The 17,008-nt window shown below is 42.0% G+C and overlaps 1 protein-coding gene and 1 pseudogene across 1 annotated transcript; both read left to right on the top strand.

Moving 5' to 3' along the window:
* On the top strand, positions 4,712–8,976 carry LOC104709407 (annotated as a pseudogene).
* On the top strand, positions 14,455–15,834 carry LOC104709406. Its single transcript, XM_010426027.1, has one exon. The coding sequence runs from the start codon at positions 14,455–14,457 to the stop codon at positions 15,832–15,834; it is 1,380 nt and encodes a 459-aa protein (XP_010424329.1).

The following is a 17,008-nucleotide window of genomic DNA, read 5'->3' as shown; positions in this document are numbered from 1 at the left end:
CCTCTCTAGATTGAGGGTCGATGTGGAGATCCCCATCGATGATCGACTTCTAGAGGAAAATGTATATGTAGTCTCGCTGCTTAAAGACTTTTACAAGGAGAAAGCCGGCCTCAAGGTTCTACAACAGATTGGTGATGACTCACCATGGTATGCCTACATTACCAACTATTTGTGTGCCGCAGAAGAACCTCCGAGTTTCACTGGGTATACTAAGAAGAAGTTTCTGTGGGATGTACATCACTATTTTTGGGATGAACTTTATCTCTACAAGCGTTGTGCCAATGTTCTTTATAGAAGATGTGCTCCAGAATCGAAGGTTCCAGGGATCCTCTTTCACTGTCATGGGTCTAACTACGCAGAGCATTTCGCGACTTTCAAAACTGTAACTAAAGTACTCCAAACTAGTGGTCAGGTTGAGATCTCAAACCGTGAAATTAAAAGCTTGACCACTAGTTTGAAGTACTTTAGCTACAGTTTTGACGAGTATTGTGGCCTTGCTTTGCCACCACCAGTTTCCACAGGGAAACGACGGCTCTTTGACCTTAGGTATATGTTTTCTAGCAAGATCCTTGTGTGTAACAATCTCGTCTACAGATTTCAGGACAAAGAGGGTAACCTTCATTACATGCGGCTTCCCATCCCTATGTTTACCACCCTTCACAAGACTGAGAACATCGCCTTTGAGCCTCCTGCCGCAGCTCTATGTGACTTTCCAGGGCTTTCTGCGACTTTAGATAACGAGCTTGTTTCCCGCAGACCTAAACGCAATACACAGCCGGATGTTGCTTCAGATTCATCCAGCTCGGCTCACTCATTCCCACCATTTCCACCTTTTGATGTGAGTCAGTTTGTTTCTACACAGCCTCTACAGGAACCTCAAACCGAATTTGAGAAATGTGTTTATGACACTCAAAGGAAGAACAACATGCTACTTACACGGCTCACTAGCTGGCTCCAGGGGCTCGCACAATCTTGTTTTTCTCCACAGCAATCAGATCTTGTTCTTGAAAGTGACGAGGATGATACAACAACTGAAAATCTTCACACTAACCATTCCGAGACCTCCTCACCCTCCAGCCAGCCTGACGACTAGATGGAGTGCTTTTACCGAACACTGAATCATGAGTTTTTTTTTCTTACTTTTTGATACTAGGATTTTTGTATGTCTATCCTAGCAGGTTCAATTAACCTCATGTAGTTGTATTACTTAAGGTGTCAATCCAAATGGGATGTTGCTAGCAATCAAGATGTAATCAACGTGTCAAAAGTCAAGCCAATTCATAGAGTGGGTTTATATCTAACAATCCTAGAATGACCAGAATGTAAACGGAAATGAACTGCACAACTAGAAACGAAAATGCATGCCAAGAAGCGAACATGAATAAGTATGAACTAGATAGCAAAAATAGAAACGGTCTCAAGAATGCAATAAAAATCAGAAAGATAGGAGTCCTAAGGATGGGAGTAATTGATGTCAGTGGAGCCTCCTAGTCTATAGAGTGTTTAACATGTCACAAGCAAACTATCCCTAGACAATGAACATCACGACTTAGCTAATCCAATCTCTTGACAGAAGCTACTCAGACTCAACCACTTCCAAACCTAACTCTCGCTAGAGAAACATGATAAAGCAGGCATGATAAACAAGTTCATTCATGTCAACAAACATCCTAGACAACTAATCTCTTAGGCTAGGAATATAAGTCTCTGACACTAGTTGGTCAGACATTTCATCAAACACCTTTTGGATGTAAAAATGTCTAAGACCTAGTTCCAATTGATCAGAGAGAAACTAGTATTTCTAACTCTAGCCCAGAAAGGAATCACACGAATCTAATCTTAAACACCCTACATACTAAGATCCTCCACCTAATCTATCCCATCCTCAAGAACTATCACACTACTCAGATACGGAAATCATCATCACCAAAGATACAAATCCAGAAATCATTGAATCAAGCATCATCAGATGAATAAAAATGAGATGAACAACTTTGTATAAGAAATCCAATGCAAAAACTCAATAAAATCAAAGCTATCTGGATTACAAAATCAGAGAACGTTTTAGGTGGCTAGGTAAACCTTAAGGAAAAACCAAGATGTCTGAGTAAAAACTTAACAAAACTTATTTATAGTAAAACATGGAAATCACTAAAACATAAAACGACAAGATAGAGCGTCGGTTCGGGAACCCTTCTCGGACGCGTCTTCAGAACAAAACCAGGATGTCGGTTTAAGAGCGTCGATCAAGTCGCGTCGTGAGAGTGTCGATCGAGTCGGAGTCTAGGAAGTTTGATCGAATGGCGGCTTGAGATCGTTGATCGAGTGGTAGCTTGAAATCGTCGATCGAGTGGTAGCTTGAAAATTGTCGTCTGAGAGCTGCTGATCGAGTTGCGTCTTGAGGTGCTCAGGAGCCCTCCTGGAACGTCTTGGTCGAGTCGCTTTTAACATCCGATCGAGTGGGAGGTCTCCTTTGCGTGCAGGTCGAGTCGGAATTCAGATCGTACGTGCATCCACTAAAATGGCGATAACTCATGAACCATGCCTCAAATTGGCTTGAAATTAACGGCATTAGAAAGATGACTCAATTCTATACAATTTTGATGAAGACGTCAAAAGCTGAATCTCAAAATAAAATCTTCACTCGACTTGATCAAATATGTGTAAGATTGGGTCGCTGAGTAGTGTAGATCGAGTCGCTAGACTGCTTTCCTACTCTCTGTTTGCTTTTGATGGTTTGGAAATCTCCTAAAATACTTGAAACAACTCCAAAATGCAAGATGCATGTAAGACCAATGCAAAGACTACCTAGACATGCATATTATGCAAAAGAGACTAAAAACAATACAAAACAATGAGTTAAGAGAACAAAATGAATGATAAATGCATGATGAAAGAATGTAAAATATATACATATCAACTCCCCCAAACTTATTTTTTGCTTGCCCTCAAGCAAACAATCAAGAACAAAGTATGGAAGAGAGGTTTGAAGATGAGGTCTCAGAACCTAAAACATGTTGAATTAGAATCAAGGTCCTTGTTTTTAGTTCTATGATGCATGGTGAAGGAACTCTATTTAAAAACTTTAGACAAGTTCATCACAACATGAAACGATTCCGAACCTTAGTCTACACATGCCATCATTTCTATCATTCCCTTTAGCATTGATTAACAAAGAACCATGAATCAAGCTATGCAATGTAATCAAACTCATTTGGCTGGGGTGAAGTTGTAGTGACAAAAATGGTCTCCTTTGCAAGTGGTTTTAACACTATAGAACAGGGATCTCTCGCAAAAATGAGTTGAGCTTAAGAGAAGGCTAAAGGTTGAAACCAACTGATACATACAAGAGCAGTGCCTCATCAACCCAAAGGTCGCAAGGAAACTTAGCTCTAACTTTCTAACCCAGAAGTTGGTCCTATCTCTACTCTTCATTGATATCTCTTTTTAGACCCATTCTCTCATTCTTTTCACTTAGCCTTAGGAGGAGGTTACTTCATATCAATCTAGTGGATGGGAAACCTTTTTTATCACTATGGTTCTCTTTCTTTTCTTCTTAGAACTCTAGACTTCTTAAGCGTTTTGCTTTTTCTTATTTGTCTAAATTTTTATTTCTATGCCCATAACCAATAACACTTTTTACATTGCACAACCCACATTCGTTACTAGACTTGTAAAACTTGAAAACACATTTCCCTCCTAAAGACTCTTTACCCTTTTTCTATCTCGTTTACTCTTTCTCTTTTCAGTAAAAATCCAATCCCAAAACCCAAAATCGAGTTCTCACCTAGTGCTACTAGTCCGGATAGTGTGAACTAGAACTACACAGGATCCTACTCTTGTCGGCTAGAACCTAACACTTTCTAACGAGCTCAACTCGGGAAAAGGCCTCACACTCAAAAATATAATTGGCTTGAAAGAACGGTTGGTTAAGGGTGCGGGAAACTATTCCAAAGATGGGAATCAGCTACTTGGATTAACAAGGGTGGTAAAAAGGAGAAAGATAATCCAAGTATGTATGTGGTATCCATGAGTTCAGCTTCAATGCATAACAGGATAATTGCAAGTCAGGACTAGGTTCAGGTAGATAGGGAATGATGTCAATTCAAAACATGCTTCAATCAAGACTAGAATGCAATTTTGAGAATTTTTAGTCTTACATTTCAAGTTCAATCAACATGCATCAGAGAACTAATAACAAGGGCCTTGATCCTATCCTATTGAACTCAGCATGCTAACAAGGTTACAATCATCATCAACCCCTAAGCTAAAGGCAACAACCTTATATTGAATAACACTAGACTCAATCCTAATATACAAATGCAAACTACTTGAACACTCTATTTTTGTGGAAATTTTTGAAATTTTTTCAAATTTTTATGGCTTTTCTATGCAAATAGATGAATGGAGGCTCAAACATGATATGATGAAAAATTTTAAATAAGAATCACATAAAACATCATCAGATACATCATCTCAAACCTTCCCCCAAACTTAAATTACACAGTCCCTTGTGTAAGAAAAATTTGCATAAGAATTTGAGAATCACAAGAAAAGCAATGCAATGCACATATGAGAGGGTATTTATAAAGGGAAACATGGAGTACCTCAGTAGTAGAAGAAGGGGTCAAGTTGGGTTTTGTCAAGTCGAGATCGATCGAGTTGCGGCTCAATGGGAGTGGTGACTCGATGAAAATGACGTACGCTTAAGATGGAGAGCATCATGGATCGCTGGATCGAGTCGGAGCTTCGTCAAGATGAGGTTGCTCCAGGTAGTAGCTCCTGGATATGTCGATCGAGTGGAGGCTTCAACGCCGGAACGAGTCGGAAGGACATTACGAAGGCGCTGAGCAGAGCAAGATATAGCGTGAACTTCTCCGTCGAGTGAGTAGAAGGACGATTGTTACTGTGAGAGTTCGGTCGAGACAGAACTTGGTCGATTACTACGACGGATCGAGTGGGATGGTGAACAACTTGCTCGAGTTGGAGCTTGAACGAGAACTGTATGACGACTACTAGAGTTGAAGAGATCCGGTCGAGTCAAAGCTCGGTTGAGTCGGCTGGATACGGCATCGCAGCTGAGGTCGATCAAGCCGGCACCGCGGATTGAGTGAAGGTCGAGTTGAGTTGTTAAAGCGGCCCAAAATGGAGAGTGAAGCTTCGAACGAGTGGCTTGGTGATGATGATAAGAGTTGAGAAACAAAGAGTGATGGTACGTTTATGGTGATGTGAGATGGTTAAGGAGAGAGAGTGAGATGAAAGTTTGTTTGGTTGGTGGGAGGAAAAATGAAGAGAGTGTTTAAAAAATAAAGAGAGGGTGAAGGTGTTGTGTAAGAGGGAGTAAGAGAGAGTGGTAGTGGGGTGATGTGGGAAGATAGGACACAAAGGTAATGTGGCTGGTGAGAGAGAACAAGAGGGGATGGGGGAGTTGTCGTGAGGGAGAGAGCGAAATGATGGGGGAAAGAGTGGATGAAGAGTTCACGTGGGTGTCTTTTATTTTTTATTTTCACTTCACTTTTCTTTTCACTCTGCTTTTTGCTCGATTTTTTCCGTATCCTCTACCTGTTCTGTAGATTCCACCATACAAGGCTTGATTCTGAACTCACTCTTTTGACTGCTACTTTCCTTTTTTTTTTTTTTTGCTCATACTCCCTTATGTAGATTCCTCAACACTAGAAAACCAAAAACAAAAATTAAAAACAACAAAGATCCTAAAAAAATTTACAGTGATACCTTTGGGACTTCCTCCCAAGTGAGCTTGTTTAGAGTCTTTAGCTTGACTTTTTGGCTTTTTATTCTTTTGGAGGTTCATAGAGGAGCACAAAAGACCCCTCTAGTTGGACTTGATTAGCTAGATATTTCTTGACTCTCTGCCCATTTACAGTAAATTCGCTACCGTCTTTGTTCAGAAGAGTGATAGCTCCAAATGGCAAAACTTCTTTAACTTTGAAAGGTCCAGATCACCTAGACTTAAGCTTTCTAGGAAATAACTTAAGCCTAGAATTGAAGAGCAGAACTTGATCTCCAGCGTTGAGCTCTTTGACTACAATCTTTTTGTCATGAAAATTCTTTGTTCTTTCTTTGTAAATCTTTGAGCTCTCATAGGCATCAAGTCTTATTTCTTCCAACTCATGAATGTCAAGAGTCCTCTTAGCTTGAGCTGTATCAATATCCAAGTTCAGAATCTTGATAGCCCAAAGCGCCTTGTACTCAACTTCTACAGGGAGATGACATGCTTTACTATATATCAACTGAAATGGTGTTCTGCCTATTGGCGTTTTGAATGTTGTCCTATAAGTCCAGAGAGTCTCGTCCAACTTGGTAGACCAGTATTTTTTCGAAACTCCAACAATCCTTGACAGAATACCCTTGATTTGTTTGTTCGAAACTTCAACATGTCCGATGGTCTGAGGGTGATACGCAGTAGACACCTTGTGCTTGACGCCATACTTTTTCAGCATACTCTCAAAAACTTTGTTGATCAACTGCTACCAGAATATAGACATTCCCATTTGATGGAGGGTTGAAAGGTCCCATGAAGTCTATACCCCAAACGTCAAATATCTCTACTTCCAGGATCGAATTCTGGGGCATCTCGTTCCTTCTTGTGATGTTGCCAATCCTTTGGCAAGCATCACACTTGCTGATGAAACTGTGAGCGTCTTTGAACAAGATTGGCCACCAGAGACCAGCTTGAAGAACCTTCTGAGCTGTCTTGAATGTGGCGAACTGTCCTCCATAAGTGGAGCCGTGACAATGCTCAAGCACTCCCTGCACTTCCCCTTTTGCTATGCATCTTCTGAACAGACTGTCAGAACCTCTTTTGTACAGATAGGGTTTATCCCAGAAGTAGTGGTTGACCTCTCTGCAAAACTTTTTCTTCCTTTAGGGATCCATGTCATCAGGAACTTCTCCACAAACCTTGTAATTCACAAAATCTGCTTACCATGGTGCAGTCTCGGAAGTGATCACCATAAATTGGAGATTGAGGTTGTCAACCTCTGTATCAAGAATCTTCTCACAAACCTGGGCGACCAGAAGTTGTTCCTCAGGCATTGAGTCATCAATCGGAACAGCATCTTCAATCCTCATTCTTGATAAGTAATCTGCAAGTCCATTTTCTATGCCTTTCTTGTCAACAATCTCCATGTCAAATTCCTGAAGAAGCAGAATCCATCTCAACAGTCTTGGCTTGGTATCCTTCTTCGAGTAGATGTATCTCAGAGCAGCATGGTCGGTATACACTATGACCTTCGAACCCACAAAGTAGCTCCTAAATTTTTCGAATGCAAACACAACTGCTAGGAGTTCCTTGAGTCTCGTCCAAGGTGCGACTTGCGTAGTAGATGACATGAAGCTTCTTGTCAATTCGCTATCCCAGAACTGCTCCAACCGCGAAGTCTGAAGCAGTTCATTGGGGCAATACCAGTTCGTAGAGTTAGTAGAGAAGACATAAGCAGAGCTTCTTCACCGTCTCATTTTGGGAGAAAAACTCCTCATAGATATAGTTATCTCGACAACGCACTTCAGCACAAGGGTAATTTTAATATAACAGCTGAGAAAACAAACCAAGTCGGCGCATACTTTCGATCGGTACGTACAATGTAAAAGGTGTTAAATGAATAAAGTCAATTTATTTTATTTTGTTAATTTGTTTTTTCTAATTTCTGATTTTCTATTTTAACTTAGGGGGTTTTGGTTTTATGGTACAACTTATACCATGAAATTTTCGTATAGTTTCCAAAACTATATTTCCAAATGTTGGCAATAAAATAAAATATATTGAATTAATCACTGTTTTTTTGTTAAAAAAAAAAATGAATTAATCAGTGAAATTATGACTTCTAGACTTCTAGTTACAGATTAGAAGTCTTTTTTGATCATTCAAAAAGTAGTAAAATCTTCATTTGTTAACTAAAAACATTTATTCTTTGTTGATGATACAGGAGGCATTTATTGTCGCCCTAGGGTTCAATTTTGTTGGAGCTCAATCTGATATAAATGTTTGGAACCCTCCGAGGGTTCAGGCCAGCGACTACAGCTCTGCTCAGATATGGCTGGTTGGTGGTGACTCAGATAGTTTTGAGAGCCTAGAAGCTGGTTGGATGGTATACGTTTTGTTACTTTGCTTTAAAACTAAACCGTTAACTAATTGACAATAAAACCTATTTCAGGTGAATCCAGCCGTTTTTGGAGACTACCGCACACGTCTTTTCATCTCATGGACTGTGAGTAACACCTATAAAAAAATTTACCAACTTTGAAACATTTTTAAATCCCTTATGTGAGTTTATAACTACTCTTTGATCTATTTGGATTTGCAGAAAGATGGATACAAAAGCACAGGGTGCATATATCAACCTCTTATGCGCGGGTTTTGTGCAAACAACTAAAAGTTTTGCCCTTGGTGCAGCCGTTGAACCTGTTTCGAGTTCCTCGCACGAGCAATATTTCATCACCGTTAGCGTGTTCCTGGTAACATTTTCTAGTTTATAAAAGTCCCTCACATGATTAAAACATAATGACACACTTTTCGTATATTTGTCTTGGTGAATGCCCCAATAATGTTTCACCATCGACGGTAAATATTTGCAGGATCCAAAGAGTGGGAACTGGTGGTTAACTTGCGGAAACAACGTAATGGGTTATTGGCCGGGTACACTGTTTAACAGCCTCAAACACACCGCAACCGCTGTGCAGTGGGGTGGAGAAGTCCATAGCCCTAACATATGGAAGAAGCCACACACGGAAACTTCAATGGGGAGTGGACAATGGGCAGATTACCTCTATGCCCAAGCTTGTTACCACACCAACCTTAGAATCAAGGACTATTCCTTGCAGATCAAATACCCTAAATATCTATCCCAATACGTTGATGAGGGCAACTGTTACTCTACAAAGCTCTACCGGAGAACATATATGGAAGAACCCCACTTATACTTTGGGGGACCTGGCAGGAACCGTCTTTGTCCTTAATCTCATGCTGATTTTGTCAATGTTTCAATTCATTCTCTCTCTTGTTAGTCTCACCTTTACGTTGGAATTACATATGTCCATCAGGCCCGGCTCAAGAATATTAAAGTCCCTGAGCCCAAAAAATAAAAAATAAAAAATAAAATAGACCCTGATCCTTGTGTTTTTGTGAGAAAAAAAAAATTTAGATCCTATTTTCTTCCCAAAAGGAAGACAAAAAATGACTAGACACTGTGCATTTGCACCCCTGGCACATGTCTAAAGCCAGGGTTGATGTCCATGACAAAAAGTCATAAACTAACAAAATATAAATGAAAAAAAGAAAGTTAATAAAACATTTATTAAACATAAAATGGAACTCATTATTGACATATATATTTTAAAAATTAAGATACAACATTGCTTATATTTTAAAAATATAAAATATTAGATCTAGTTTATCAAAAGAAAATTGCATTCTACATCGACGCGGTGACATCTTATTAAAATCTAAAAAATCATAAAAGTTAGATTTTGTTTAATATAATATATACAACTAAAAGAATTGAAAAGTTAAATAGAAATTTCTAAACATGATCATTTCAAAACAGGTTTTGTTTTATTTTTTGGATTTTACCAAATTTATATAATTCACGGATTTGAACATAGTATCATGTACGAGGTTGAAATAAGAATATGAAATTAAGTAAATTAAATGTAAAAGATTATAAAATGTATATAGTAAATCAAATAAAATTTCTACTACTATTTTATAATTAACAAATTACAGTAAAACTTTCTCTGTGTTGTACAACACAGATAACTACCTAGTTTGTCTACTATTTAGATTAGTTTCTTTGACAAAATGATTTCTGATATGAGATATTTGTAACAAAAATACATTACGAAAAAATAAAATATGAGAAAATACTACTTATTTTATATGCTTTAAAAGACATAAGAAAATTTTGTTGGCAATCAAGCAAACTGAAAACCCAATGCATAAATAATATTTTTATTTTATTTTATTTTATTTTATTTTATGTGTAATTAAACAAAATAATCAGTTTCCCCAAAAGTAAGGTTCAAACATAAGTTCATGACTCTTTGAACCATCTTTGGTAGTAAATCTCAGTTTCATAGCTGAAGTCTGAAGAACCACATTATATTGTAGTACGTCAAATACGCAGATTCTAATTCATATTAATTAAAAAAGAAGTATTTTTTTTTTTTGGTCAAACGAAGAATTAATAAGTAATTAAAAAAAAATTGTAAGCCTATTAGTAGTAGCAAACATTTGAAGATCTGAAATAACAAAATTATTCTATTTGCAACCGAGAAAAAAAAAATGGGAAGGCGACTCGTAACTTTTGCGATTCTATGTGTCCTTCTGCATTGGAGCATACGGGAGCATTTATGACTAGAAGTAAACGGCTCTTCGCCTACTGGAGTCTGGACTGTAAGTAATAACATGACATGACTATAGGCAAGGCATTCGGTTTCATGAATTTTTTTTTGCTGAAGAGTTTCATGAATTTGAAAACTACTCTTTGGAATTGGACTTTGACAGATGGATATGGTAAACCAGGATGCTTCAACCTCTTGTGCTTAGGCTTTGTGCAAACAAGTATTTTATGTATCCCTAGGTGCAGCCATAAATTAAACCATGTTTCGAGTAACTCAGGATTCAGGAAAGCAATATTACATCACCATTAGCATCTTCCTGGTAATATAATTACGGTTTATAATCACCATACTCTACAATATCATTGCACTTACTAGCTCTAATGTGATCTATCTACGACCGTACTTTAGGATACGAACAGCGGGAACTCGTGGGTTTTGTCCGAGGACATTGTGTTGGGATACTGGCCAGGGACACTCTTGAAAGAATTTAATGCTATCAACTTTTGCAAGAATTTAATCCATCATTCTCCCTGATTTCTTTTAATTTGTGATACTGCAGGATCTTGTGGGCTTAGTTAATTCAATGTTACTTCAAGGAGATTTTAGTCTAGTTTTGCTCACACTGCTCCAGTTGTATACAATGTCTATGCTGGATTATCATTGTTTTTTCTTTATTTATACTACCTCTTGGCTTTGAATTACAGTTCTCCAATCTCATCACCTAAGAATTGAGCCGTACGCTCTAACAACACAAATGATCACGCAGGATGCCCTCTCAACAGTCTCTCCTCTCTATTTATAGGCTAAACTCATTAATAAGACTGCTATGCACGTGCACAACTCTCTCTGATTACTCTCACATGTGCCTACTTATCACTGGGATAAATGCTTTATTTAGTCACGGACAAAGACAATCTGTTGGCCTAGCACGTGTTTAGGCCCTTTGGAATTTCATGTCCTTAGTGAACGTGGTAAGCTACTCTTTCTCATGCTGAAATGTTCTTTCTAGGCGTTAGTGATGTTGCTCCATTTAGAAATATTCAGTTTTTTTTTTCTAACAAGTTTTGGTTAATGTGGGCAGTTTGTTGCTTTCCTCTGCGGATATGTTCACTATCACAGCGTATCATCATCAGCTAGAAAGAAGATTCCATTCCATTTCAGCCGTGGAATATAAACATGTGAGTTTACATATTTTATTAGTTCAGCCGTTGCAGTCTCTTGCTAGAGAATGAACGAATGATGATTGGTGTGTGGATGCAGGGGCGAAAGTGAATGGTGGATATTTCCAGGAGGACTTTGAAAGCAAGAGTCATTAACCCTAGTATACGAGAAGAGAGGGTGGCTCAAAATGATAACTTCATCTTATTTTTCAGCTTATTACATCACATAGTCTTTATATAGACAAGCCTTAGGTTTACAAGATTGGGATTGTTCTCTGACAAGTTGTTGGATATGGGCTTTGCCCCCAACATTTACAGAAACCCAAATAGAAGATCTTAGTAAGTTTTGGGCTTGAAATCTTGGATCTGGCCCATCTGGCCGCAGAGGCAAAATCGTCATTTTACAGAGAAACAGAAGAAGCCCTAGGTCACTGGCCCACTATAAATACTAGATGTCATTGTCACAGCTGGAGATCCACGTTTTTGGGCAATTAGAGAAAGAAGAGCAATTAGTAAATCGTATTTACTGCACTTAGCACTCTGATTGTCATTTCCTGTAAACCCTTCACTTCAATTATACGTTAATAAAAGAACCAGTTCCGATTTATCCCCAAAGAATATTTGTATTATTTAGATTGTTGATTTCATACATCATCAATTTGGCGCCCACCGTGGGGTCAGACGGAATCCTTTCTTTGACGAAAAGAATTTGAAGACAAAGACGTTTTCGGAAAACCTGAAGCATGTCTCATACCGATCTCTCCAGCAACGAAGGCGTCGACTCCTCCATGCCCCGATCTCCCGCAGCTCGCGTCGAGTCCCCAAGTCCAACCATATGGGGTCACACCCGTTCGAGGATGAACCAGCTCCAAGGCGTCAATCCAACTGACCGCGAAGCCGTAAGCGCTACGCGCATCGCTCCGACCAATGGCCTAGCCAATGGCGCTATCCCTCCAGAACGTGTAGCCGTAGGCGACAATCCAACTGACCGCGAAGCTGTAGGCGCTACGCGCGTCGCCCAAACAAATGGCGTAACCAACGACACTACCCCTCCTGATCGTGCAGCTGACGGCGTCACCCCAACCAACCGCGCAGCCGCAAACACTACTCCTAGCCACGCGCGGAGAGGCGTTACTATCAGTCAGGCCGCGCTCTATGAAGCCGTACGAAGGACCCTGGACCGTATGAGTGGGCCAAGCGGCACAGATGGCATCTCAAGGCCAAAATGACAGGCAAGGCGCCATACGCGACGACCTGAACTTCGACACGAACAAAATGATGACGCATTGGCACCACACACTCCGTGAGCTGAGCATAACACTCCGAGAGCTGAACAGAACACTCCGAGAGCTGAGCATAACACTCCGCAAGTTAAGCACAACGCCGCTACTATGCCGCGCGCTGAGCACCACGCTAACAGAAAGCCACGACTCTTGTTGATCATCGTTGGACCCAATGGCGAGCAGCCGAGAGTGCATTTCCAAACTGACCAGCTGCTCACGGATCGATAGGCTGGGCCGAATCAACCCGAGAACGCTTAAAATCGTTCCCTTCAGCAAGAACTTCAGCAGATGCAAGCTCAGCTGAAGAAGATTACGTCTCAGATGCACCGTGTAATGAGCGCGGCACCAGAGCTGGAGACCGTGCTGGCAGAAGCATGACGTTCACCTTTCACCACAAAAGTCTCAGGTGTCAGAGTTAGACGCAACCCTGACACCAGCAAGAACAAGCCGATACCGTATGATGAAAGGGGGACCCCACTGTCTTCCTGAAGTCGATGTCCATCCACATTGGTAGTTCATACTTCTCACCAGAAGAAGAAGACGCGGGAAGTTGTCAGCTGTTCGTCGAAAGCCTAACCGGCGAAGCATTGAACTGGTTTTCAAGGCTGAAGGACAATTCAATTGATGGTTATGAGGCACTGACAACCGCATTCCTTCAGCATCACCAATGCTTCATGCATGTACCTGCGTCGAATGCAGACTTATGGAGAATGTACCAGAAGCACAACGAGTCACTGCAAACTTTCATGGCCAGGTTTAAAGGAGTCGTATCTCAACTCGCTATCAGCGACGACACTGCAATAGGTGCACTTAAGAATGCACTTGCTCACGGAACCAAGTTCAAGGAAGATCTAACAATCCAACCNCGAAGCTGTAGGCGCTACGCGCGTCGCCCAAACAAATGGCGTAACCAACGACACTACCCCTCCTGATCGTGCAGCTGACGGCGTCACCCCAACCAACCGCGCAGCCGCAAACACTACTCCTAGCCACGCGCGGAGAGGCGTTACTATCAGTCAGGCCGCGCTCTATGAAGCCGTACGAAGGACCCTGGACCGTATGAGTGGGCCAAGCGGCACAGATGGCATCTCAAGGCCAAAATGACAGGCAAGGCGCCATACGCGACGACCTGAACTTCGACACGAACAAAATGATGACGCATTGGCACCACACACTCCGTGAGCTGAGCATAACACTCCGAGAGCTGAACAGAACACTCCGAGAGCTGAGCATAACACTCCGCAAGTTAAGCACAACGCCGCTACTATGCCGCGCGCTGAGCACCACGCTAACAGAAAGCCACGACTCTTGTTGATCATCGTTGGACCCAATGGCGAGCAGCCGAGAGTGCATTTCCAAACTGACCAGCTGCTCACGGATCGATAGGCTGGGCCGAATCAACCCGAGAACGCTTAAAATCGTTCCCTTCAGCAAGAACTTCAGCAGATGCAAGCTCAGCTGAAGAAGATTACGTCTCAGATGCACCGTGTAATGAGCGCGGCACCAGAGCTGGAGACCGTGCTGGCAGAAGCATGACGTTCACCTTTCACCACAAAAGTCTCAGGTGTCAGAGTTAGACGCAACCCTGACACCAGCAAGAACAAGCCGATACCGTATGATGAAAGGGGGACCCCACTGTCTTCCTGAAGTCGATGTCCATCCACATTGGTAGTTCATACTTCTCACCAGAAGAAGAAGACGCGGGAAGTTGTCAGCTGTTCGTCGAAAGCCTAACCGGCGAAGCATTGAACTGGTTTTCAAGGCTGAAGGACAATTCAATTGATGGTTATGAGGCACTGACAACCGCATTCCTTCAGCATCACCAATGCTTCATGCATGTACCTGCGTCGAATGCAGACTTATGGAGAATGTACCAGAAGCACAACGAGTCACTGCAAACTTTCATGGCCAGGTTTAAAGGAGTCGTATCTCAACTCGCTATCAGCGACGACACTGCAATAGGTGCACTTAAGAATGCACTTGCTCACGGAACCAAGTTCAAGGAAGATCTAACAATCCAACCCGCCACATCCTTGGGCGAGCTCCTTGCACGCGCAAATCAATACATCGAGGTAGAAGAAGACAAGGGAAAAGGAAACACGAACCAGGTCGACGCGGTGGAAAAAGCACCCGAAAAAGTCCTGAGCCCGAAAAACAAAGTTGTGGAAGCGTACTATGAGCCTCGCCAACATTACAACAGAAACTACGCCAAAGGCAAGAGGGCAAGGAAGGCAACGATGTTCGCTATCGATGGGAACGAGCAGCAGCAAGGCAAGCGTTGGAACAAGTACGATCGCGAGACTGATGGTCCTACCTACAAGGGCAAACGCGGTTATTGCAAATTCCACAAATTTGGCGGACATTCTACGGAGGATTGCAAAACACTTCAATACCTTCTTCTTCACAAGTACAAGAGAGGTGACATCGATGTAGAGCGAGAACGGAGAAAGGTTAACACGCATAAGGATAACCCGTACTGTTTGGCAGACCAGCAACAGCACGAAAGGCAGCATGAACAGGAAGCAGCAGCACAAAATGACCGAGCACGGGCACAAAATGATCAAGCACGAGAAATCGCTCGTCTGCCTCCTCCGCCGAAACAAAACCACGACGCGGAAGAACACGATGAACCGGCTCCTCGCCGAAGGATCAACATGATCATGGGCTGCTTGTCAACATGTCGCGACTTGGTTCGTTCAATCCAAGCTTATTGCCGCGAAGCAGAAACAAAACGCAGCTGGCCCTGCCATAGCAGCGTGTTCAAAACTTCCTCCGATCCTATCATGTTTACTGAAGAGGACGCACTCCACGCAAGTCCAAACAACGACCCGCTCGTCGTAGATATGGTGAATGGAGAAAGCTTAGTGACAGGAATCCTTATTGACATTGGGAGCTCGGTCAATGTGATATTCAAGGACGTTCTGATCCAGATGGAGATTGAACTTCGCAGCACGACTCATGAAACGCAACTTTTGACGGGATTCGATGGCGACACTATAATGACGGTTGGAACCATAACACTCCAAATTTAGGTCGGCGGAACAATGCAATGTTTCAATTTCGCAATTATGGATAAACCTATTGTCTATAATGTTATTTTGGGAACACCCTGGCTTCACAAGATGCGCGTCGTCGCTTCAACTTACCACCAATGCGTCAAGTTTCCAAATGCATACGATATCTATACGCTGCACAGAGACCCTCTGGTGGTGCGGACTTGCTTCATCATCGAGAAAAAGATGTGAAATGCAAGAGCATTCGTGATTGCCGAGTCAGAGCTGCTGCGAGATCCGCGCACACCGCCTCTGAAAGAATCTGTGACTCAAGTAAACATCGATTTCTCCGATCCAAAACGCTGCGTAGGCATCGGCGCCGAGCTACCATTAGCACTAAAGGACGAGCTTGCCCAGTTTCTGCGTAAGAACGCTACAACGTTCGCATGGACGATTGACCATATGACTGGGATCGACCCTAGCGTTACCAGCCATGAGCTCAACGTTGATCCGACCTACAAGCCCGTTAAGCAAAAGCGTCGAAAGCTTGGTACGGAACGAACAACTGCGGTCAATGACGAGGTACGGAAGCTACTTGATGCGGGATCAATCACTGAAGTTCGCTATCCAGACTGGCTGAGTAACCCGGTCGTGGTTAAGAAGAAGAATGGTACGTGGAGAGTGTGCGTCGACTTCACAGACCTCAACAAAGGTTGTCCGAAAGACAGTTTTCCTCTTTCGCGCATTAATCAGCTTAACAAAGCCACAGCTGGAAATGAACTGTTATCTTTCATGGATGCATATTCGGGCTACAACCAAATAATGATGCACAAGGATGACCGTGAGAAGACTGCGTTTATTACTGAGCAAGGCACTTTCCAATCTCACACAGTCGAAGTGTTAACAAATCAACCTTTGCGAACGATTCTGCACAGCCCTAGCCAGTCAGGTCGCTTAGCAAAATGGGCCGTAGAGTTGAGCGAGTATGACATAGAGTAAAAGAACCGCACCTGCGCGAAATCACAAGTTCTCGCAGATTTTCTCGTTGAACTCTCTCCTGAACTCGAAGCTGACACCCCTCCACCCGAGATATGGTCACTTCACGTAGATGGCGCTTCGTCAAAGATGGGCTCGGGAGCAGGCGTACGCCTAACCTCGCCAACAGGTGAAATCTTGGAGCGGTCATTTCGCCTTGCCTTCTCTGCTTCTAACA

Source organism: Camelina sativa, chromosome 8 (assembly GCF_000633955.1).
Source record: "Camelina sativa cultivar DH55 chromosome 8, Cs, whole genome shotgun sequence".
Taxonomy (NCBI): Eukaryota; Viridiplantae; Streptophyta; class Magnoliopsida; order Brassicales; family Brassicaceae; genus Camelina; species Camelina sativa.
This window is presented reverse-complemented; position numbering and strand designations above follow the sequence as displayed.